This window comes from Dermacentor albipictus, chromosome 10 (genome assembly GCF_038994185.2).
Source record: "Dermacentor albipictus isolate Rhodes 1998 colony chromosome 10, USDA_Dalb.pri_finalv2, whole genome shotgun sequence".
In the NCBI taxonomy this organism is placed as follows: Eukaryota; Metazoa; Arthropoda; class Arachnida; order Ixodida; family Ixodidae; genus Dermacentor; species Dermacentor albipictus.
Window position 1 is genome coordinate 32059744 of NC_091830.1, and position 24364 is coordinate 32084107.

General features: G+C 45.3%; 1 protein-coding gene across 2 annotated transcripts in view; it reads right to left on the reverse strand.

The window, feature by feature from the left end:
• The window catches only part of LOC135912244 (5'-3' exonuclease PLD3-like), a 34159-nt gene extending 14707 nt beyond the window's left edge, over window positions 1-19452 (reverse strand). Inside the window, exons 1-9 of one of the 2 annotated variants that reach the window (XM_065444624.2) lie at window positions 19120-19400; window positions 12700-12877; window positions 12212-12335; window positions 9918-10051; window positions 7852-8052; window positions 6046-6185; window positions 4659-4818; window positions 4120-4222; window positions 1358-1530 (exon numbers count right to left, since the gene is read on the reverse strand). In XM_065444624.2, the coding sequence (XP_065300696.2) occupies window positions 1358-1530; window positions 4120-4222; window positions 4659-4818; window positions 6046-6185; window positions 7852-8052; window positions 9918-10051; window positions 12212-12335; window positions 12700-12877; window positions 19120-19247 (1341 nt within the window). In that variant the 5' untranslated portion in view covers window positions 19248-19400. Of the gene's footprint in view, window positions 1-1357; window positions 1531-4119; window positions 4223-4658; window positions 4819-6045; window positions 6186-7851; window positions 8053-9917; window positions 10052-12211; window positions 12336-12699; window positions 12878-19119 lie in introns of those variants that run through there. The other variant, XM_065444622.2, reaches the window with a different exon arrangement.
• Window positions 19453-24364: the final 4912 nt, after the last annotated feature.

Consider the following 24364-nt stretch of genomic DNA (forward strand, 5'->3'; position numbering starts at 1 on the left):
ACAATCGGCCTCGTTAAACTTGAAACAGCTGAGGTATACAAGTCGCGTGCTGCTTTAACATGAGCCGCGAAGGCACAACGCTTTCGGTAAAACAACTATTCCATGAAGCACCAGCACTATATTTTTTTGCCCCTGAATAGTGACCTGCTTGTAAGGCGCGGTGCAACCTATTGCGCGGGCGCATCAAGTGTAGGTCAGGTTTCACACCTCCGGAGACAGCATAGAGGACACGAATGGTAGGAAACAACATACCATGTAACTGCGGGCGGCAGTGAAATAAAAAAAATCAAGCAGAGACATTAACAAGACGCTTTCTGAGTATATCAGCGTAGCGAGGTTATCAAGAACGTGTACTAACCTGAAAATAAATTATTCTTGAGTGAAGTTCTTAGTGCCACACTCAGTCCGAATCTAAGTAGGACACGAATCTATAGTAAGATGAATGCAGCGGCCCTAAAAACATCTATTGGAAGCTACTCTTTGGACAAAAGTACTTGCTTTCGTCAAGGAAAAAAATAGCTTTCCTTGAAAGCGCTCGTATATCTTGCTCACCCACACTTATTGGAAACGGACAATAAGCTGACGCGAAGAGTAGGGAGCGGGAAATAAAAATGCGCCAGAGGGGGAGGGTGCCCGTTTATTTGCAATAGTGGTGACATGGGGGAGGTAGGTGTCGCTGATCCTTCAAGGAAATATGGCTAGCGAGAACGAAAAAGAATCTTGTATGCATTGCCAGGCATTGTGTAGGTGGCATTGTGACTGAAGTGGATTCGGGTTTCCCAGAAAATGGGAAATGAGAAGTGATAGACTGTTGACAGTTGTGAAGCGAACAGCTGCAACTATGGCTCCAGAAACATCTTGTGTTCGACACTTTTGATTTATTTTCGGGTGTGCTTTAGGGAAGCATTTGTGTGGCATCGCATTCTGCGGGGAAACCCATTCCGAATCTCGGCCACGCAAATAAAGAGAATTTATTATTTCCACAACAGCGGCACGAATGTAATCCTCTGTCTTGTGAATTCAGTAGCTAGCACATTACATATTCGCTTTCCGGGGCGCCCACTCCCAAGCACTAGCCCCAAATTCAAACTAGAGATGGAAGGCTCTACGCTGCTTTATGAGTAATAGTGTGCCACAGCGGGAATTGCTTCTTTGGAAAGAGAGCGAGAACAGTTATATGTAGGAAATCAGAGTATTCAGATGGAGGAGAAGGAGGTGGGGAAAAAGAAGGAAAGCTCAAGAATGTGTACTGTAAGAATCCATTCAGCAAAATGGGGAGCTGGAGAGACAGTGCGCTTAGCGGCCGACTTCGGTGCAGTTCGAGCAAGTAGTAATAAGATACAATGAGATGTAGGAGTCAGGAGCGTTTTCTTTTATTCCCAGGTCTGACGTAGTAAGTGAAATTGGAGTTCCAATCACGTTCGAAAATTGCCTTCAGCTCCCCTCTGATGGATTCACTTGAATTCTGGTTTATGACCAACCCCACTCCTGTTGTCTCGATGAAGTAGTTCGGCTCCCAGTTCGATGTTCCTGTACGCAGCCAGAGGATACCGGAAATCAGTAGTGCAGAAAATGAAAAAAGAACGCTAACTGGCATGCAGTGATTTGCATCACGATTGCTTTTCTAATTAACATTTCGAATGCAATAACTGTGTTCGCTATTTTACTGCTCAGTTAACTTTCACGTTCATTACGCAGAAGAACGTATTGCTTTTCAGTGTAGTTCTTTTCAATGAAGTCGTAGTTTCCACTTTTTTATGTCCTATACCAGACCCTCTTAAGGAAGGGTAATAAGACAGGGCTGCATTTACATATCAAAACTTGTTAGGAGAGATATTATTGCTATATGACGAGAGCTGTGAAAGCCGTAGAGTGTGGCTCATACGTGTCAAGGGGGGGGGGGGGGGTTCTGAATGTGTTTGCGGGAGTGTGCTTTTTAGTCGTTTTAGTCATGAATTATGATAAACAGTTGATAAATGCGTAAAAGCTAAATAATTTCTATTCTAAAGCGCTGGAGACAACATCGAAAAACAATGACATTAGGTCAGGCAGTAAGATGATGCTTAGCGTATATCTTATTGAGTCCCCATAATAAAACAGACACTAAATACCTACCCATTGCGCTGTCAGTTAGACAGCTCTTCTTTCACAAAACGAGTTTACTTCCACAGTGAAAGCAAACGCACAGTGTAATTAATAGCGGAAAGGATTGCGAAGAAAGAAACAAAAATATTCCTCCGTAATTGCTGAGGGGATCTGGGATGCAGATCATACCATCAAAAGCGTGGTTCAGGAAAGTGGTTGTCTGTAGCAGTACTCCAGTTACAGAAGATAAATGGAACTACATTTGGTAGGCAGAAGGTTTACTCTATCCGGGAGCCCAAGTCATGGCAGGCTTTCTACCTGGGCCTGCTGAATAAAATTGGCTAAACATTTTACGTGCCCAGATATACATATACTGCGCCTCAAGCGAGCATTTTTTTCCAATTCCATACAATGTAAGAACAAGAGCGCGACAATATCCCGTCGGATCGGGACGAGGAGGAAAGTTGAAGACCAGCATCGAACACAAAGCGCTTCTTAATGGTAATGTTTCACTCGAAACATTAGCATTACTAATTATCTTGTAGTCAGAGTGGTCTGGATATCTTAGATAGATAGATAGATAGATAGATAGATAGATAGATAGATAGATAGATAGATAGATAGATAGATAGATAGATAGATAGATAGATAGATAGATAGATAGATATTACAGGTAAGTCGACCTGAGCTTGTGCGCTCTAGTGCGCTACTCTGCACTGGGAAACATGGAAGGGGAGCGAAAGAACTTGGATGGACGACGATGACAAGGGAAGTGATGATTGCTAATGTACATTAGACGGTGGCCCTACTGGAGACACTCGTTTAGTCTTGCGCCATGCAGAAACTTCAACAACGCTTTAGGTCGCCCACATTGAAGTTGCAGTGTCGGGCCATGGGCCGAGTATAGCTTCCTCCGACAGTGGTTGCCTGCCAAAGTTGGCTAGGGAATTATCTAACGTCCTTCGTTCCAGGATGTATGCTGGGCAATCGCAGATTTTGTGTTCCAGATATTCAGGCGTACGACATTGTTCGCACTGAGGGCTGTTAGACTGGCTGATGAGATGTGCGTAGCGGTGGGCGAGAGTAACGCCCAGCCGAATCCTGCGTAGCAATGACGCTTTGTTCCGTTCAACCTTCGGGAGCAAACAAAATTTACCTTCTGGTTCGATCATATGTAGGCGTCTGTGGATGTCGGTGGGGGCTCTGCACGCTTTTGTAAGGTCCTGCATGAGTGCCTTGATCATTCAATTGGTGTCAGCTCGCAAGTAGGCACTCCGTACTTCATCAGAGCAAAAGAATGCCGACCATACCTTCCTGTCAGCGAGTCCATTGCCAGTCACCACAACGACCAGGAACCATTTGAAAAGCGATCAAGTGGCCACCTCTCTTGGCACTTTGATGAACTTCGGCGAGTTCCATCGTGAACAGGTAGTATGGTCCTTTCTTTAAAAAGCATTTTAGCGTCTGCAACGCTGACTTGGCATTGAGGAACACCGTCCTTTTATGTGTCTGCGTTCTCACAAAACGAACAGCTTCCCGTATTTACGCCAGTTCCGCAGCCGTAGAGGTAGATTTGTGGTCTAATTGAAATCGCCGAGTAATGCCATGTTGCGGGATAATAAATGCTGCCGTTGTGGTAAAAGGTGTCACCGAACCATAGGTATGTGCTTGTACAGTCCCACTATATAATGTAAATATATGGAACAAGGTGAGCTGTTTCAAGCCGATGGAAGAAACGTGGCATTCCTTCGTAGTTCCAGTTATTTGAAGCATCACTAGGGGTGTCGATAATGTCCAACGGTACCTTGAATTGAGTGTGCATTATGGGTTATTTAGTATTTGAACATAGGTTCCATGAGCTGTACGTCATAGTCGCTTGACCATCTAATGAGAAGCCCTCAAGCTTCCCTAGGTCGTGGCATCAGCCAATTTGTTACCTGATGCACAAGCCAATATCAGAGTCATGTGAACTCCAATGTAATTACGTTTAAGTGTTGGGTTGTGTTTCGGCGCATAGAGTGGTTGGCGACTTACCGATATAAGCTGTTGTGTCCGTAACCATCATCTTTTGGTGATTCACTCGGGCGTAAGGAGTTTTGCGTTGTTCTTCAGTAAAGGCTGGAATCACGATAGCTTTCTGAAAGAAACACATAAACAAAAGCTTAATGAAAGTACCGCGAGCATGATGGTCCTGCAGGTGGCCTTGAAAAGAGCAAAGTTGATGAGCAACGAACCGACGGAATATTTTTTTTTAGGATTTGCACACGGAACGCAAACGTGGGGACACAGATGAGCAAAGCACTGACGGTGTTCTTGAGCGCCAACCGCATAGAAGGCCTTTGCGAATTGTTTCGCGGCGCTGTTGCGTCGACGTCGGCACGTTTCATCGCGCAGTTGAAATGAACGCGCCGGCGCTGGGAGACACGACAACACCCACAACCCGCGGAGTTTCTTTCCGTGCAGTTACAGCTTTACACCTCCCTTATATGCATAATAAAAGAAAAAGACATGCAAAAAGAAAGATGGAAAGAAAGAAAGGATGAGAAAAAGAAAGAGAGAACGCTGATTCTTACGACTTCGATGGAGATACCACTGGAATTCAGCGACGCAAGCGACTCCACGAAGTTCCAGGTCAGTGGCTTTGTCTTATTCCATTTCGACACAAGGAGACGGACGCGTACTCCATTTTCGATGGCGGCGCGTCTCAAAGCATCGTCGATCAGTGACCAGTACCTGGAAGCGGATAATACGCAGTGTTCATAGGTTGTAAAGGATCATTTCAATTATTATGATATCGAAAATGTTTTTGTTAATGAATGCAGAAACGTTGAAAATACAGGTTTTAGTGGATTATTTTAATTATTATACAACCGTAAACGTTTTTATTCAATGTATAGCAACACGGGAAGATAGGCAACGTCAAAGACAGCTATTTCAAAATGACAAACAGTGCTCCGTTCCATACGTCACAGTCAACGTTGTGGAAGCTATGCAAGTAGTCCGGTCAAGAAATGGTATCACTGCGCGCGTTTCGTCCTTGCTTCGCTGCGAGCGAACAGCGTTCGCTCGCGCGAGCGTGCATGCAAGGCTGTTCGGAACAGGTCGCAAATAAAAAACCCGAAAGGAGGAACAGGAATAAAAATAATCTAAAACAAAGCATCAGCAGCCGTGTACCACAGTGTGTTTGCTTCGAAGGGCTAAAACTTGTTTCGTTCCATACTGAGCTTATATAAATAACAGTTGGGCACAATTGTGGTAAAAAATATTGAACTATGTCCAAGCGCTAACGAAGCCCCTGCAAGAAGTCTCTCTAGCCTCCACAGCGTTGACTGCTATGTATGGAACGGAGCATAGTTCAGCAAGAGCAAAAAGCAAGAAAAATATCTTGGCAGCAAATGTGCAACCGGTTTTTAACTGTGGCGTTTTTCATTGTCTCCTTTGTTGTATGAACAAAACCATTTTTGGCGAGCCGAGTGCTTTTAAGTTCGCCCCCAAAAGCGGGGACGCATTCGAAGCCCGGAAGCCCGTGCTGTTGTATTTATCGCAGTCATGTCAGCGTTTGCGTTTGTGTGATTTAGTTATTCGTGAATGTCTGAACAAGTGCGCTGCCATTGAAATGATGATGTTCCCCAATGAACTAGCCCAGCAACAGTTCAAGAGAGGGTATTATAGATATTCGTTGATATATTGTTAGTTATTTGGGTTGTATTTGTTTATTTATTCAGTATTTCATTTCTGTATTTTATTCTGTACATTTTACTTTTTGATTTTTTACTTTGCATTCGCTATCTCCTGTGCTCTTTCCATCTTCATGTGAAATCAGACACTTCGTGTGACGTCGTGAGCACGACAGTAGCTGTGATGACGTGTTAAATTTCGGGCTATTTCTTTTTATTTATCTCTTATCACTGTTATAAATATGAGGCACAGCTGCCTTAATGCCACTTGAAGATGGCTTACCTTTTAGGCTTAGAGTAATATTCTATGGGTAGATAGTTCATAACCGCGACGTAGACAAATTGCTTTGCTTTGCTGATGATGTCAACGATGGCGTCAATGTCGCCTGTCCTACCGGGAGCCGTGAAGTATGGAGGAGCACTCTGTAAAGTAAAGATTCTCAACCATTCATTCTGGGTAAAACCAAGGAATAACAAATTTAACTCATGTTTGTCGCTAAGGAAAAAATCTCATTGACAATAATTGCTGCAGATGTAATTTCGCCAGTAGTTGCGTTAGCGACTTGTCTCCTAAAGGCTTGCCAATACTCGTAATAATAACTGCCCCAGTTGAAATGAGAACACAGTAAACGCATAGCTGGTTGTCAAGCATGAAAGACAGACAATTTTATTATGAAAGAAACGCCGTGATGTCGGTGTGCATCAAAGTTCTGAGCTGCTATTCCGAATCGGACAAAAGTAAGTACAGAGAGAAAGAAAGGAGTCTTAACAATTCCCCGAGTGTGGTTTAGATTACAGCATTTTGAGAGTTTTCGCTGTCGTGTATGAGCCAATACGGGCATATGAAGTAGGAAATCGTGCCTGAAATCTCAACAGAAACTTCTGCAAAGCAGCTTTCATCGGGATAGAGTAAGAACTTAGTGTACGATCAGTACAGGATAAGTATAGTGTGCGAGCAATGAGTACATGACCAGCGAAGTTGAACTCCAGCAACCTGACAGCACTACGACATTTCAAGATGCGTAAAATTACAAGATTCATTATTTAGAGGGCCCGCGATATAGTACGTAATGCTATGAATATATTGACATGGAACGACGGATGCACCAGTGCCCTGTTGCTGTCACTACTGACGAAAAAGTAACAAAATATTTAACTTTTGAAGCTGATCTTTAAAGTCCTGATGGTGCATTTAAGCGAAAATCATTGACAGCCCGTAATGCATGGTGATTTTGTTGAGCACTTCACGAACTTGAATGAAAAACGACATAGCGTACGCAACCAAGGAGATGCAATCATCACGTCACATGTTTAGATATTGCATCAAACGAAATCTTATTCGTTGTAAAAATTTGTTGGTGGGATGTTAAGTCTGTGCTTTGTAGTGCTAGACAACTGAAACTTAACCCTGCACTCTTATATTCAGCTAATAGAATACGGGAACTCTGAGGACGCCAGCTGCAGCAGCAGCGCCGATAAGACATACTGTTGCGTTTTGTTTAAAGTGACACGTTGCAAATATTTCTCGAGTAAGCGTTCTCGCCTGAAGAAAAAAAATAAAAGGCATCCTTACGGAAAGGATTATAAGGTGCTTTCAACCCTGCTGCTGCAGCAGGTTGACAAATCCTGGGCGGCAATCGCAGTTATAGTAGTATGATCGACCTTCCAGTTAGCTTGCGTGCGCTGCCTGGATTCAGAGGCCGTGCTCTATACGTCCTCGTCGTGCTCACTGTCACAAGATGGTGCTACTCGCGCTGCTGCTCTGTGCTCATCAAATGCACATCTCCTACATACCGCTATCTTGTAAGGGTATTACGTCCATGGGAAGCTTAAAATGCTTTATTGACAAAATTAAACAAAAGCTCTATCTTCAAGAATTATTCTTACAAATATTCGATATATGCACATAGCTTGAATTCCTTAACTTCTACAGACGACAAACTGCATGGTTCAGCTAGAGTCTCTGCGACATGCCAAATGGCACATCTAACATTTGAAAAAGGTGACATCTTATTGAAGAAGTAATTACTATTGTTCTTTGGGCTCTGCTTTTCCTAATATTTTCACACTGCAGCATAACGCAACTTACCGATATGTATGTGAGTGTGCTGGTGCCATTGAGGTCCAAACGTGCAGGGCTTGAGCTGTTGATAGATGTGCTGAGATTGGCGGTCCACTTAATAGGAAGCTTGGCATTCTCATCAGACATTTCCCAATAGACTTCGAAAATTTTCTCGAGATCGTTGACGATACGCCTGCAGTTCTTCATAAGGACACCAACCTCCTTCACCTGCAACAAAAAAGTGGGTAAACTGAACTACTGCGAGTTGAAATAAATTTCAAAGGAACGCAATTGAGCATGGTTTTGCTGAGAAACGTGTTGAAATGCTTCCAAACATAAAGGGCTGTCCTGCAACCCCATCCTTCGACCGCACCGTCTGAAGTTCTCTCATTGCAATTAACCTTGACCTAGCGCTCACCCTGTGTGGTTTTTTGTCACTTTCCTCACGCGCTGTTCTTTTTTTCAATTAATCCTTCGCATGATTTCAAGAAAAACACTGACCAGAAAAACAATAGCAAAATAAATCAGGCGTGCGTGGTACAAACCGCACAGTTACAGCGTAAACCGGAGGAGCGGCTCCATAGGAGCTCCATTTTCGGCATCGCGCACCACTGGATTTTTGCGGCGAAGCCTCTTCGCGTAATTTTCACGAGGACTTCAACTATCCGCCCGGCGTTCACGGCGAGCTGCGACTTGCGCTGAGGCTTGTCCTGATCTCTGCACAGAGGTCTGCTGAACCCAATGTTTCCTGGATGCAGGAGCGCGTGTAGCTCCATGATTAACTTCTTCAGCAACGGTTCGTACTTTGCGACGAGGCGCCATAACGCGTACCGAGGAGTAAACACAGGTATACAGACTACTTGGCGCACATATCACATCCCTTTACCCGTGACAGGGTACGTTGTTGTTGATGACGATGATAATAGGTTTACTGACACCCCTTTCGAAATGGACTGGTGACAAATAGCCACCTAGCCTGCTTGAATTAACCCGGTCCAGCTACGCGCAGCGTGCAACTGATATATGCAACTGCTACATGTTTGGACACCTGGTGGAACATGACGGAACTGCAATCGAAAGTTGTACGTTTCGACGCTGTGCGGCGCGCGTGTCACATCGCGTGTGAAATGGCACGGTACGTTGCTAATGATAATGACGACGAATTAATGTCATTTCCTTTGAAATGGGACATTCTTCAACGGACGCTTAGAAAAGATATCGACATCTCTCCATACTCAATTAGGTATCCGCAGTTTAAGGTTACGGGCGGTCCTCTCTATGACGTGTTCATAGCACTTGGTTTATACAGCCTATGGAGATGCAGACTGTGCGATCGCCGTGTCGAAAACCCGCGATCTACAAAATTCTTCTTTCGCGAAAGGGCTACTTATGTGAGAAGTCTGTACGCTGCGCAGTAACTTCCGCTTGATTGGGTGCACTTGTTGGACGCATGTGTATGTTTGCCCGAGTTTCGAGCATGTAGCTGTCTCCGCTCTGTAATACATCTTCACTTTTGTCTCCAAGCAATAACGAAAAAAAGTGCCGACTTGGCTTAGTGGTAGAGTATCCGACTCCCACGTAGTGGGCCATGCAGAGTTCGATTCCGGCGGAGTTCGGCAGAGTTCGGCAGAGTTCGATTCCGGATTCCCGGCGAGAGCTGCTACGGACACCGGCGGTGGCGGCGGAAACCATCGCCAACCGAAACGGCTGTTGAAATGAGCCCGTAACAGCTTACGTTGTAAAAAACGTGTGAATTCTTATCGCTCAGCCTAACTGAGCTGGTCAGTCGCCATGACCCCGTGAATAGGTTATAATGAAAGCCTTAGAAAGAGCATTTTTCTTTTGTCCCCCCCCCCCCCACCCAAGGATACCAATAATACATGTTCATTCGATTGAAAAGGGGCTAAAATAAACAGCTAACATTGTACTATCCACTTGCTAAGTAAGCACAAGCCTAATGTTATGTCGGGTACAGGGAGTTCTCCTAGAAAGCGACTGACTTCCTGCATGGCATAAAAACTAGCGCTTAGTGCCCGCAAGCTTACTGAGGTTGAACTGGATGGGCGAGTTAAAAATCTACAGAATGAACTTGCCTGCGCGAGGGACCTCCAGTCCATGTTGGCGCTTCCGATATAGGCGTGCCTGCCATCCACGGTCCAGAACTTGGAGTGCAGGACTCCGTTGTGCCCAAGTCGCGTCAGATTGAGGTTGCGCACCTTGGCCGCGCCTGCAAAAGTTGTCAAGGGGCAGGCACGTATACAGCTTCCTAAAAAAATTACTGCAGGGAACATCTGACACTAGTGTCTACGCGAGTTGTGAGTGGGGCGGCTCCCTCAGTGTGGGGATGATGAGGAGTGCATGGATTTGCCTAAGCTTCGCTTTTGTGCCTTAACAACACCTTTGTGAGTTCGCAAGATGACTACTCCCAGCGAGAAGTTGGTGGTATACACCTGGCCATATTGCGCACGGTCTTTTTTTCCCCGCTGCAACGAGGTTACGCTAAGAAGAATCTTCGCTCGTGCTGCATTTATGCCAGCTGCAACGTGTCTATGGGCTCCAAACCGTCGGCCTGCCTTCGGCACGACTTGTCGCTTGTGCCCTCGCCCAGCGAAGCTGGCAGATATGGCGCAACTTCTTTTGCGGTTGTTCGGAACCGTGATCATCAAGGTGCCACTGCTCGTCAAAAGCGTTGCTACAGCGAAGCCGCCAAACTGGATACCGCATGTGTAGCAGTGGTCCAGATCGACCTCTGTTGCACTTGTGTGAACATAAACTATATGTTTGCGTATAATTTGCTTCCCTCGTATTGTGGTGCGGCACAAATTTTCTAATTAAAGCGAATGCAACAATTTGTCGTGATGGGGGCGTGAGCGTAGAAACTGATTATGTTATCATGCTTAGATAAATACAATTGCTTAAAAATAAAAGCTAGGATAAAGCGTAGAAAGAACTTAACGAGCGCATCGCAAAAAATGGAGAAGCAGGAAGGAACACACGCATTGCGCTGAATTCCAAGACTCTTTAATGGTGGTGCAAGGACCATAAAAATACGTGTTCTTGTAACTGTCACCAATAAACATTGTTCGAAGTCATCTGTGAAATTCATCTGACGCGTGTCCTTCTTTCCGTGGTACCGTCTACCTCACTGGGCTTTTTGTGCCATACTAAACTGCCCAAGCCACTGCCTTTGTCAGAAACCGAGAACGTCTACAAGAGCCTACGAAGTCGTAAGCACGAATATTAGGCAAGTATGTGTACTATCATTCCAGTCGTAGCAGAACAGTCACAGCACCAGATTATGGCTAGTAATATTTATAGGAAACTGTACGAGGCAATGTATTCCCAGGATTGCAAATGAATTCCTAGGCGACCTAGGAATTGGCACAAGATTTAGAAGGATATACTTCGGTTGTCTTGTTTTTTATGGCATAACTCTAAAGGGAGCGCTAAACGAACACAATTGCTTGTTATGCAATATTGAATCAGACTTCTGCAATAGGGAATAAACTTATTTACCTGCGGAGAAAGCCTTAATAAGCCAGAAAAGACAGAAACAAATGACAGGAGGGCACAGTGCGCAGAAGTTGCCCCCGCAGCTCAGCATGATGCCATTGATTTTGACACTTTCTGCTATTAGTTGCGTCTGCTAGTTAACTGCATATTGGTAGACAAGTACAAACTTTCATTCTAAAGAAACAATGACTCATTCTACGAACGTTTCAGAACTTTTGAAATGGAAAAGGCGTCATAATTCGAAGATTTATGCTTGCACTAGTCTTTGGATTATCGGGGCTATTATTTTTTGTTGAGCAGTCATGAGTTCACTGCTGCTCGGCTTCAGGTTGCTCACTGCAACTTCTCCCCTAACACGAAGAAATGATTTGTTAATTAATAAATATTTTTGATTTATGACTTCGGTATGGAGATATATCACGCAGATAATGTTGCGCTGTCCTACGAATCCACCAGAAAAGGTGGAACAGTGAGAAGGGATTTCGTTAGAACAATCTGCTCGAAAAAAAATTGACAAAGATGGAAACAAAGAAAAAAAAGGCAACAGGTGACATCTTGGAAACAGGCACATACACAGGTAGGGTTAAAGTTTACAAGATGCATTATCTAAAAATAGCAGAATATTTCCTCAGCACTGGCGCGCAACCTAAATTTCAGATTTCCCGCGTACCCGTGCGTACCAGTTTATGCAATGAATAAATTGTTGTATTGTTTCTTTGGCTATGACCTTATATAGGCTGATATTCGACTTTATCCCGAAAGCGACATACATGCCAGTAAATTTCTCACCATGCCTGCACATATTTGTAGAAAGATTTGCACGACGGGGTCAATTTTTGTAGAAAGATGAAAGAAAGTATGTCAACATACGTACCTTTTCCTTCCAATAGTTGGGAGTCAAAGTTTGGGAATTTTCTGCTTGGTGCGTTTTGGGTAATTTTTATGTCAATTGACCTGTTTACTCCGGCGTGCAGGAGCTCACGGTAAATCTGAGCACCCTGCGCAGGGAATATGAAAAAGAGGACGTCATGGAGTCGTCTCGTAGGCGACGTGGTCTTGGAACAACATTTAAACGCTCGTGCGTTTCTCCGTTGGAAACAAACATAGAATTGAGTGAAGGAATGGTTGTATACGTTATGAACTTGCTGGTATACGGGAACTTGTTTCTTTGCCGGTTCCAGTACCTTTTATCAGCAATATTTCACATCAATCCCGCGCTTGAAAGAAAGTTAATCCGGAACTCGTGAAAGCGCAGCACAGAGTTGTTCTGTGCTTACATATCTCTTCGGCGAACAATTATGTATTCGAATTATAGAGAGAGACACTCCAAAGAGGTGACAGTAAGATAGCAGAAGCACGTACCAGACTTGAGGATGGATAAGCAGTGAGACTATCCAATAAGGTCCAGTAAAATGACGCAATCTTTATCTCGGATGTCGACATATTTATCAGCGCTCTCCAAGCGTCGAAAGTTGAAAGGTGCTCCGGACATTCCGAAGAGAAGTTCAGCCCTTCCGGTATCGTTTCAACAACTGTGTACCTGAAGGAAAAAAAATGAAAAACACACAATTGCCTAGAATAAACGCAAAGTAGCATTAGAAGGCGTTCACTTAAATAAGCAAAAAAGAAAAAAAAATTGAGGTGCCATCTTTACGATACTGGATGTCACATAGTTTTATATCAAATAAACTAAAGGGCGTCATTGTCTACTCTTCTTCCAGCATGGCAATTGCTATATTGATGATGGGATGACCACCGATGACCAGCACACTAACATAATGCGGAAAATCTGGGTTTGGCTCCTGCTTGATGCAAGTCGTCTCTTTGTGCACTATTATTTGCGTTTTCCTTACTGATTTCCCATTTAAAATAAAAATGAATTGATTTGCTTTACAATATTGTCACCCATGGCAATAGGGAGAAGCACTCATGGGTGTATGAACTCCGCACCTTCTGTAACACCTATTTGAAGTCTATTTGTGCGCAAACCTAAACAAGATCACTTCTGCATATGCTAGAATAAGCACTTGCATAGTGCTCCATTCTTGGGGCTGCACTCGTCGTAATTTATGTAAATGGCACTGTCTCGGCATATAAAACTCCGCAAATAGTTCTGATTGCAGACGATACGATTGTATTCCCCACCGGACGAGAACTTCCAACTATTATTAGGCACGCAAACGATTTCTTTGTCTTCCTGAAAGTTAGCGCAAGCCATGAACATCCCTATAACGTAATGGTAAAGGACATGACATCGACAACAATGTTTAATAGTCGACCTGCAGATAGGGAGCCATTCTGTTTGCACGGAATCAAACATCGCGAGGAAATTGCTGTGTCACTGCTGGAACATCGCCTGATGACCCCAGCAACCTCATTACCACCGTGGCCGTGGCAGCTTGTAGAATGTGACAGATCGTTCGTAGACGTGACACAACACGCCCCAGAGGCACATAATACAATGCATTTTCTAGAGCTCCAGTCCAAGTACTCGTGCACAGAGTTTTACACTGACGCTTCTAAGTCACATTCCGGGGTGTCCTATGCAGCCGTCAGTCAGTCCTTTGCGGAATTCGACGCACTGCATTCGGAAACAAATATCCTACGACTGGGGCCTATGCACTGTTGTCGGTTGTAAAGCACATAAGGAAATCAAAACATCAAGAAACAATTACGTATACCGACTGCCTGGGCGGCGTCGTGAATGCCTTGAAGTCACTCTGTGATCACAAAAATCCTGTGATTATGGAGCTGTAGTCTGTTCCGTGTAGAACGTGTATATCAAAGCAGCATGTCATCATATGTTAGGTGCCTGGACATAGGGGCATCGAGGGGAATGTGCTGGCAGACCAAATGAACTACGTCAATTACATCACACTCAATTTCCGGCTGTTCCAGGCACAGATCGGAAGCCTTCCTTGCGAAATAAATCGCGAAGCCACTGGCAACGCCTGTGAGACGTTGAAACAACCACTAAGCTTTATTTGATTAAGCCACTGATAAGTTCCTCGTCAGCAGCGAAAACACGATGAACAGAAGCCCTATTCTGTCGACTCAGGACAGCGCCCACGTATGGAACCCAAAATTTTCTGCTGACTGCTAACGAACCGCCAACCTGTGGTAGATGTGGCGAGAGGCTGACTGCCCCCACGTCCTCTTGGTATGTCGGGAAGCAGAAGCTGAGAGAAAGAAACACTTTCCTTTAGCATACCGCCAGCACAGTCCTCTCCCTACTGTAATGTTTCCTGGTGCAGAACCGTTTTTTGAAACCAAATCAGTTCTAGATTCCTTTGAGTGACGATAAATTACATGTTATTTGCATTAGAATTTCGTAGCGCATCCTCTCGCCAGAGGATATTGCCGCGACAATAGTGTTCTATATAGCATGTGCCGGCAGGGTTACAAGGGCTCTGTCAATGCAGTGGTGTTTCTTACAGGTTCTTACCACTGATGCATTTAGCTTAAGTATGATATTTCTAGAATTTACCTTTCGTTTTCATCGCATACATCATTAGTCATTGCCATGTTCTTATTACATATGCCTTTTACGCACATTACAGCGAATGCTTTTAAGGCCCTTTTACAACCACCATCTTATCTACCTCTCCCTATTCAGTACTATATTGACAGGTCATTACCACTAGCCTGGCACTTTTTGGCCATTCCTGGCCGTTAAGACATAAAACCTCATATATAATCATTGCTGTCAGTGCTTTCAAATAGTTGAATGCGAACAAGCTTCAGCTAAATGTACAAAACACAAAATTTATTTTATTTCAAACAAACAACATTGTTTCGTGTGATGAGTCCGTTCAAAGCTTTCGACCTGAAGCAATAAAATGCCTAAATATGATAGATTTTCGAGTGTCCTATTAAATTAAAGATTTACTTGTACTGGGGCGCTACAACGTAAAGCTATTCCAAACATTTCTATTCCAATTCTGCAATCAGCCCACCGCGATTGGTCAAAAACTATATTGGACCACCCCCATTCCACCTCTCTGTCACGCGACGTCACGAAAACGGCGATACCTCCCAATCTGATATGACGTGTACACTCTGATTATGCATAATTTGACTGAACAAAACAAAATAGTTATTTCTGATTCGACGCCTTGTTGCCATTAGCCCTCGGCTATTGGTCGAAAGCTATCGCGCCGCACTCACTTCACCTGCCTCTCACGCGACGTCACAGAACCGCAAAAACTTACCGCGTCAAAGTGACGCGTACGCGTTAAAGATGCATTAATATGCCGAACAAAACTGAATTTTCTTCTGAATAGCCGCAGGCTGCCCAGTTCCGAAAGGAATAAAAGATGGCTGCCGCCTATCGCTCCGGCACTGGCTACTCGCCCCTGCCGGAGAGCATGGGTTTATTTGCGTCTAATGAAATCTTTGCATGGCCGTGTAACGTTTTCGAGAACTTTCGGCACGTTTACGACCTCGTTCTGCCAACTCTTCTTTGCTGAGGATCCATTTTAGCGTCATTCTTAGGCTTCCGTTGCATGTCACCGCGATTGTCGACGAGCCACCGAAAGCTAAGTAAGAGAAAGCGGAGCTATCGCAGACGTCGGCACCACCCTCTTCGTCCTGTTATCGATATTCAGTGCAATGGCTCGGCCTTATCGAATCCCTCGCCCCTTGAACATGCTCCTGGCCTCTTGTGAGCCAATTAGATAAGACAAGCCACTCAGTGCAGGCAATGTTATTCGTTTTTAAAGCAAACAAAAGTGACCTCCTATGAACGAGGGGGGCGTTTGATTGGTCTTTTCATACAACCCTGCGTTTGACCGCCCGATGCTTGCGTCCGCGGTTACGCAAAGTTGACGTCAGGAGATTGAAATAAAAACATATTGGAGTAGTTTTACGTTATACGGCCCTTGATCATGTTAATCATCTGCGATCCAAAATACTAAGCTCAGTCGGGCATATCAATGAAGTAGCGTTTCTGTTACCCATTAGGTTAGGAAATTGTATTTTGTTCCTCATCCAGTCACTTTCGCATTACTGCCCATTCGTCTGAGGAAGCACAACTCATAAAAGCAGTTCTTTATATGCTTCAGAAAAAAATTACCGACGATTACGTTACTTCCTAATGCGAAATTTGAGCGCAGCAAATAAGCTGTTTCACCTTTTCGATAGATTGAGGCAAAGAAATCGAGCAACACATGTATGCGCTATCACAGAATTTTTTTTTTATTTTTCACACGTATTCCTTTAACAAAGACTCCATTAACAGTTCTTGACAGTCATGAAGGAAGCTTTGTGGTCGGAGAAATAGACTGATATATGTTCGACTTGGTACACCAATGCTTGATTCTCAAAGACGAGATCTATACAAGTGCCTCGCGAGGTTGTCACAGCCGTGGGACGCGTTACGAGCGAGAGGAACGGGATGTTCTCCCGCATAAGTGTTAGGAAATTGCTGTTTGTCTTTATGTCAACATTAAAGTCCCCCACTACTAACATCGGTGTGGATCGATGGACGGTTAATGCGAGTTGCAGGAAGTGCACGACGTCTTTCGTGAGTGCGGTAGCGGACTCACGAAAGCGGTATCAGTCGGTCGCTGCTAGCGCTGGGGGGATGAAAGGGGGGCGGAGCTGGTTATGAGGCCGACGACAACGCGAAACCCAGGAACGGACGCCAAAGAGCCATTTGTGTAGCCAGCCCTCCTCCACAGTCTCTCCTCCTCCCTTCCATCATCCTCCCTCGCCCGGAGAGCCGACAGCGCGCATGCGCGGCGGCGGAGCAGCGGCGCATGCGCGGCGGCGGAGCGCGGCGGCGGAGGCGAGCTGGTTACGAGGCCGACGCCGTCGACGACGACGCCGACGACGACGCGAAACCCAGGAACGGACGCCAAAGAGCTGCGCTCTAAAAAAGGCAGTTAGGGCAATTGTCAACATACCTTTCCGTGATGGCGGCGTTCCTGCTGGTAGAGCTGTTAAAACTGACACACGCGTTTTGATGCAAAAGCATGAAATGACCCATTGGGGTGAAAAAAGCCAGTGTCTGTAGCAGCGAAACGGCGCCTAAATTCCCATTGGCTGCGAGGCTATGTCACGTGCGTGCCTCGATGGAGCCGAAAGTTCGAAAGGGAACACGTGCTTCTGCGCTAAAACCCCTTAAGTTTCGTAAAGTAGCGAAACTCTCCTCCTCCGCCTGCACTCCTCCTAGTTTCTCCTCTCTTTCACGCTCCCTCCTGGAACGTGGCGCCGCCTACACTGCTCGAGCGTCGCAACGGTGCCAACTAGGGTGCCTCGATGCGCGCGCCCTCTCGGCACGGCGGCGGAGGGGACCGCGTGCATCGAGGCACCCTAGTGCCAACATGCGCTCCTCGCCACTCCGTAGACGCTTCTGGAGCGAAAATGGCGCTGAAGCACGGCGAGAGGGCCCACGTGATGAAATTAGGCCAATAGAGAGCGCGAGGAGGAGGCGGCATTCTTCAAAGCGTGGCACTACTTTACGAAGTTTAAGGGGCTTTATGTCGCGCTGGTGGGCCAGGTGTTGCGCGAAGGGAGCGGGCGCGACGCCCCGCCACCCTCACTCTCGGAAGCCTGTGTTATCTGCGCGAACTCTCGCCTGCTTTCTAACTTCACCTCGCCAATCGCAATAAAGCAATTAATTTAAAAGAAAACGAAATACGTTTGAAAGGAAATAATTCGAGGACGCTTAAGCTGTGCCTTTAGGAGTGGAACGCGATAGCATTCGAAGATCCCTGACTGCTTCTCACGCTTCCCGATGACTGGAGCTTGTGTAATCGTTATGTATACCGGGAAACGCTGGCTAGCTTTCTGGTAGTAACGTGAGCTCTTGTGTTAGCTGATCCCGCAGGTTGTGGACAGCCTCGCCAATAAAATTACAGTCTTTTCATGTTTCTGTTATTGTTTCGAACTTTGAACATTTAAGTCTAAGAAGATTTAACATAAGAAACATGCGCTATCGGTGTTTCCTGTCATGTCATTCGTTTGTGGCCTGTCATTTTGAATATTCCAAGGAATAACTTTGTCGAGAATCTAAGACAACCGGTGACCAATTTTAGTGATAAACTGATGTGGCAATAGAACAGGAATATACTGAATCTCACAAATAGCAAGGCGTCGCATATGCAGACATATATACGAGCAATTTTCACTCACGAGATGCCGGATTCCTACACCGGATTTTCCGCGATACGAGGCCCATAACCCTATCACGATAAAACATTGGCCTTAGTGTGCTTCGAACCTTCAGCCACGCTCAGAAACCGAGTATCTTACCCACTGGGGTAAACCTCGACATTTCCATTGCGAAGCCGGGGGTGACGCAAGCGCTGACGTCCAAGCCACCGTGGCTTACTCGGGAGTGTCCCCATTAGATCCTACGGCAGTGGGGCAAGATAGTATGACGTCTCGGAACAAAGTGCACAGGTATTAGGAGGCATTAGGAAAGCGTCTCAACACCCGCGAGGCGTTCATAATTCGAAGGGCTGCTCAGCGGCGCTCAGCTCGACATTAACGCTTTCGCATTCACAAAATATAAAATGTGCATGGGTGTTCTCGTAATTTTTAAACACTGGACGGTGCGAGGAATGGGCGGTGACACGATTAATGCCACTGAAGCACATGCTGATACTGCAATTACAATTCTAGCTTGAGGTAGCCCATGTTTGTTGTTTCAAAGGAGAAGCGCACTTCCAGGATTTTCATATCGTCTATTGCTGGGATTTGCGTACATTTGCACGCATCCTAGAAGCATTGTTTTTTTTTTTAGCCGGACTTCATTGAATGATTTATGTCACTCACGTGCACGTATCTTGGTCGTCGAATCCTGATTTGGTACTGTCGGAGACTGCAGCAAGGCTGCATCGAAACGCTGGTGTGACGCAGAGCACCAAGAGATGGCACACTTTCAACCAGGAAGCAACGGGCATCTTGGCAGCCACCGCGGCCACACTTCTTTCGCCTCCAGTGCGGGTCCGAACTAAGAAACGGCGCTTTTTCTGTTTTCTGCGGGGAGCAGGGGTCTGTCCTTCGCTCCGCACGCTTGCGAGAGTGGAACGTTACGGTGTGCGCGTGTGAACATATCGCGCCTCTCTTGCTCTCTCTTCCCCTTTGGCCGGTGTCTCTCAGACAACGTGGGCAAGGGTAGCGAGAAGATCCTCGTCACTTAGAGTGGTCAGGTGGGGAGGATACACACTCTCTTTGTGGATACAGGTGTCACGTGGTCGAACAATGTAAAAGAAAGTGCGAAGCGGCAGTAAGTCGCCCACCTGTGGAAAAAAGAAGAAAAAAAAAACAGCTTAGAGAGGGTTGCGGGGGGTTTGAGGTGATGGGAGAGAGTGTGCATCGAAATACCTATACAGGAGGGAGCAGAGGCCAGAGGTTGTCAAAAGAAGCCAGAACGTTTTTGGTTTTTCTGCTTGCTACGAAGTTTCTTTCAAATTATTATTTGAACGCAAGAAGTGCTGCGGTTTCGGCCGGTGTTGGCGAGTCAGGATACATTGTTTGCCCAGCTACACACGTCGTTGTTCGCACCAGCAAGCCCGCCAGTTGCTATATCGTTGCACAACTTCTATTGTTGGGGCACTAAAGCACTCTAAGTCCACGTTTAGCGTGCTACCGTTGTGCTTGCAATGTATTTCAACTACAAATAAATAAACATCGCTTCCTCCGTCCCGCCCACCTTCATTTCGTACGTGTGAATAGTACGTGGACAAACGCCAAGCGCTGATACGGTATGTCCGCCAAAAGAAGTGCGCTCGTGCTTTCCGCGTGCTTGTTTTCGAGCTTGTCGAATTCCCCGTACTTTACGGATAAACTGGGGAGTGTGTAGACGAAGACTATGCGGTTGCAATACGAACTGGTTTCTTCGTTTGTTGTTTCTATCCTGTTGCGAAGGCCTTGAGTATTCCTCGTCCTGCCTGCCTTCACCTGTGATCCTGCAGCCCACGTGCAGCCGCCGCCTGTCCCGCTCCAGACGAGCTCGGTCACCCGTAACGGCGCCGGCCGCTCTTGCAGCGAGATGAGCCCACGTGCAGGCGTGCACGTGCCGATGAATCACAGCCGGTGTTTAGATTCTTGCCCACTGAGCAGCAACACGACACGCTGAGGAAAGCTGTTTCGTGTGATGAGTGCTTGCGCGAATGCGCCAGTACCGCGTTTCGTAGCCGAACTGATAGTTGGGCGAGTTGGTACGAATACGAATTCATAGTAAAAAGTGCGCTGAAAGATGCATAAGCCAACCATCGATTGTAATCGCTGAAAATGAATTCGCTTTCTTAAATACTGGTTGAACCTTCTTAATCTGTGTTTAATCTGTTTATGTTTTACTGACCACTCTTCTTGCACATGCTCAGCGCTGATAGCTAAGGTATATATGTTCTGTATCTTTCCGAAAATAAAATAGTTGTGAGTAAGCGCTCGTGTGTCCCCTTCACTGTGTCCTTGTCAATTGTGCGCGCAAGAATATTTTACTATGAATTCGTTTCGTAGCCCCTTTACAGCATCACTATGCGACAGCATCTGCGTTGGGTGCATCCCACTTCTTGCGAAACAAGGTCAAACCTGCTTCAGGCAGGTACGCTTATCCAGAGTAAGTGCGCGATGAGAAGTCATGCGAATTTCCCTCTCTGCCTCAGTACGGCGTGGCAGCCTTTGCGTACAAGGCGTGAGTCTAATTGTTGTGTCTCCAACTACCCTCTCCGGTTGCATTATTTCGATTCGCCATTTATCGCATTAGCGCATTTGCGCCATCTATATGCATTCGATGCGCTATAGAAATGTGATGCGCAAGGCAGTTCACCGCATTCAAGTACAGACATTGCTTGAGTGAAGTTGAATGTGACGTTTAGTGGTGGTGGTGGTGTAGAAAATTCGTAAGAGGCTGTTATGACTGTCTCGAGAACAGCAGTCTTAGCCGAGAAATGCTATGTAAGTGCTAGTTTGTGGTGTTTTACATGAGTAGCGTAGTCGTTGCTCTTACCGATGCGAAAGCTAAGCCGCTTGCAGAATTTACTGCCGGCCAAGGAGGCTGCATTCCAATGCGCACTCTTGCGTCGCATTTAAATTAAGTGGAAGGTAATTAACTACATATGTAATAAACTATTTAGTAACCATATATCGCAGCAAGTGTTATGTGCCCTGATGCAGTTTGACACGCAAAATTCGATCTGTGATGAATAAATTGTTCCTTATTTGGAACTGTTATGACAGGATTGTTCGATTTGACACGCAAAAGGCTGAATGATTCAGGTGAGAGGAAAGTTATGAACTAAGTAAGAAGGGAGAGTGCCTAAACATGGTGTGCGATGAAACCTATTAGTGTCTGAATTATCGAAGATTGATTGGAGACCAACGAATGTATCGGGTGGTATATGACAGGCAGCTTCTACGGAACCTGCAAGGTGGAGGAAATTTCTCTTGGTCGAATTGTACGCGTGCATTGCCAATAACTACTTCGCTAAAAAACGTGAAGGTGAAGTCAGTCAGTCAGAAAACTTTATTTTGAATTAGAGCGGTTCACGTCCGGTGAGTTAGTGGTCTGGGGCACCCGCCGAGGTTCCGGCCAAGAGTTCTTGCCTCTCGGTGGCTTCCTTGGCCCGCTGGACTGCCAAGAGTTGGTCTTCCAGGTTCTAGCTGAGCAGCTGTGCAGGTGAAGCTCTAAAACGTTTTTGCAGGCCGGACTAGGATGTAGAATGTAACGTGCGGGTCAGGTGAGAATGATATCGCATGATGTATTTAATCTTTGCTTTGAAGCAGTGATTTATGTCAATAGTTCTTCCTTGTGACAATGTGCTTTATGTATAAGGTGACATTTGAAGAGCCGTTTTTTTCTTTGTTGCAGCATTTCGTATTGTTTGAACCCTGCTGTTCCAATGGGAAGTTTGATATTCCAGTAGACGCCCAGTTAAGAGGCTATCCACCGCTCGTCCCGCTTCTTTTATTGCACATATGTAAGGGCTCTCACAATCAGTATCATTCAATATTGCAGGGAAAAGATAATGAGTTTGTAAGGCAACCATTCCCACTCTACTTTTTTGTGTGCTTGCGGGATCCCATTGCATATATCCTTAAGTACCCGAAGCCGTTGAAAAGCTGTAATCTTATCAATGATAGCACTGTCCAGAAGAGGTGGACGTACTATGCATGTCCAGTTTTATAGAAGGTGGGTGATAAAGGTTAAGTGGGTCTCCTATCACGCCTTCAGTGAAGTTTTACGTCAATGGAGCAGTGCAATAAATCGAACACAGAAAACGTACTTGTATGCACGTGTTCGAAAGAAGGTTCCTAGCTCTAAATACTTGTCAATATCACTTTCCACAGAACTATTGTTTAAGTCATTGAATACCTAGGTGATGATCCTTACCCAGTACCTTGCTAATCGAAAAGTTCTTTCACTCTGAAAGTGGCACAGATAGTAAGTACACTTTGGCATTGTAATTAAAGAGGACTCGGAGTTGCAGTTACTGCTTACAACCTATTATAAAAAACGGAAAGCTTTAGAAAAAACTCCAGGACATTGGCGACTTATTAAGTTGTAAGTCCCTTCTTATCGGAAGCGCCGTGGATATCAAGCTTGCTCATTCGGAAAAGACAAAAAAAGGCATGTGTCCTTCATTGTTAAGATAAGTCAAGCAAAAAAGAATGGTACTAACAATTAAAGGCGATTGTTGATAAGTCCATGAAGCCAAAAGATACGAAACAAAGGAGATTTTATCAATAAATGAGACAATGAGGACTCGGTTACGAGACGTACGTCAGACCTGTCTAATCTAAAATATTAAAATAATGATTAAGTAAACATTCAAGTGCTGATATATCTCAATGTATAGTTTGTGAAGTTGCTTCGTCGATGACTATTGTGTAAATAGGAGCGTTAAGAAATAGGATCTGCGTACCAAGGTGATACATGACCAAGATTTCTGTCCCTGCGCCTTCGAAAGACTGCAGCACCCTGATTGTGTGGACCGCTCAGCAGACACGATCATCTCCGACGAGTTTATGCCAGATGACGACACCCTCCACAAGTTTAAGGCCACTTATGAGGAGGAAAGCCTTCCACCATTTGGCGTTGTCGACCAGAATGTAGCTAAAAGCCAAGACGTGGAAGTTAGAAGTGGTTGCCGAAATCGCAGATTCTTGAGGTCGAAATCAAGCAGCCTCTATTAAGCTTACTAAGGTCGGCTAGTTGGTTAGGCGTGTCCACTCAAAAGCCCCGTATTTCCCATAACTTCTATATCCAATAACATCATATGACATATGAGAAAAAGGAGCTTTTATGTGGGGTTCTGTATTTTCTATATCCGGTTATTGAATATAGGAGTTATGGGACAGTAAAACAAGTTGTGGGGCTAGTTGGTGCATAGCTTTCAAAAGATGAAGTGCAAACAGTGACAGAGCACTGGGAAGGAACAAACACAGGATAAGCCGCCTTGTTCTGTCTTTGTTCCTTCTTAGTGCGCTGTCACTGTTGGCGCTTCACCTTTGAAAGTTATGGGGCATATGAAGTTTTCCAGAGGGGTGTATCAATAATTGCGGATTGACGGCGCAGATTTTGATGGAACACAGCGACAGTTTTTTTAGAACTACTAACACTTCAACGCTCCTCCACATTGGTTCAATTCTGCGATCATTTTTGTATTCAGAAGGAATGGGTCCGCATCGGTCCATGAATAGCGCAATTGTTGAGTGATTTGTACCTTGCACAGTGCGAAAATCATATTCAAGCGCACGTCGACACGCAGTCTGTGGCTAAGGTATTTAAATACATCGATGACTTTCTTTTATTATTTGGCCGTGTGGAAAGTGGAAAGGAAAATGAAAAAGCTGACCCCTGTGGTTGATGTTTTTGAGGCATGCGGTGGAGGGCTGAAGTTAACGCATGTCACAGCACGGCGAATCGCAATTTCCGGTCATGCGCCTCGTCTTTATAAGTATTAGTGCGTTCTAACACATCAGCCACGGTCTAAAAAGGGCATGTTGAAATATGATTCGGACCACTATAAAACTGGTAACGATAAGCATTGCCATGAACGCTTGTTGGAGCAGC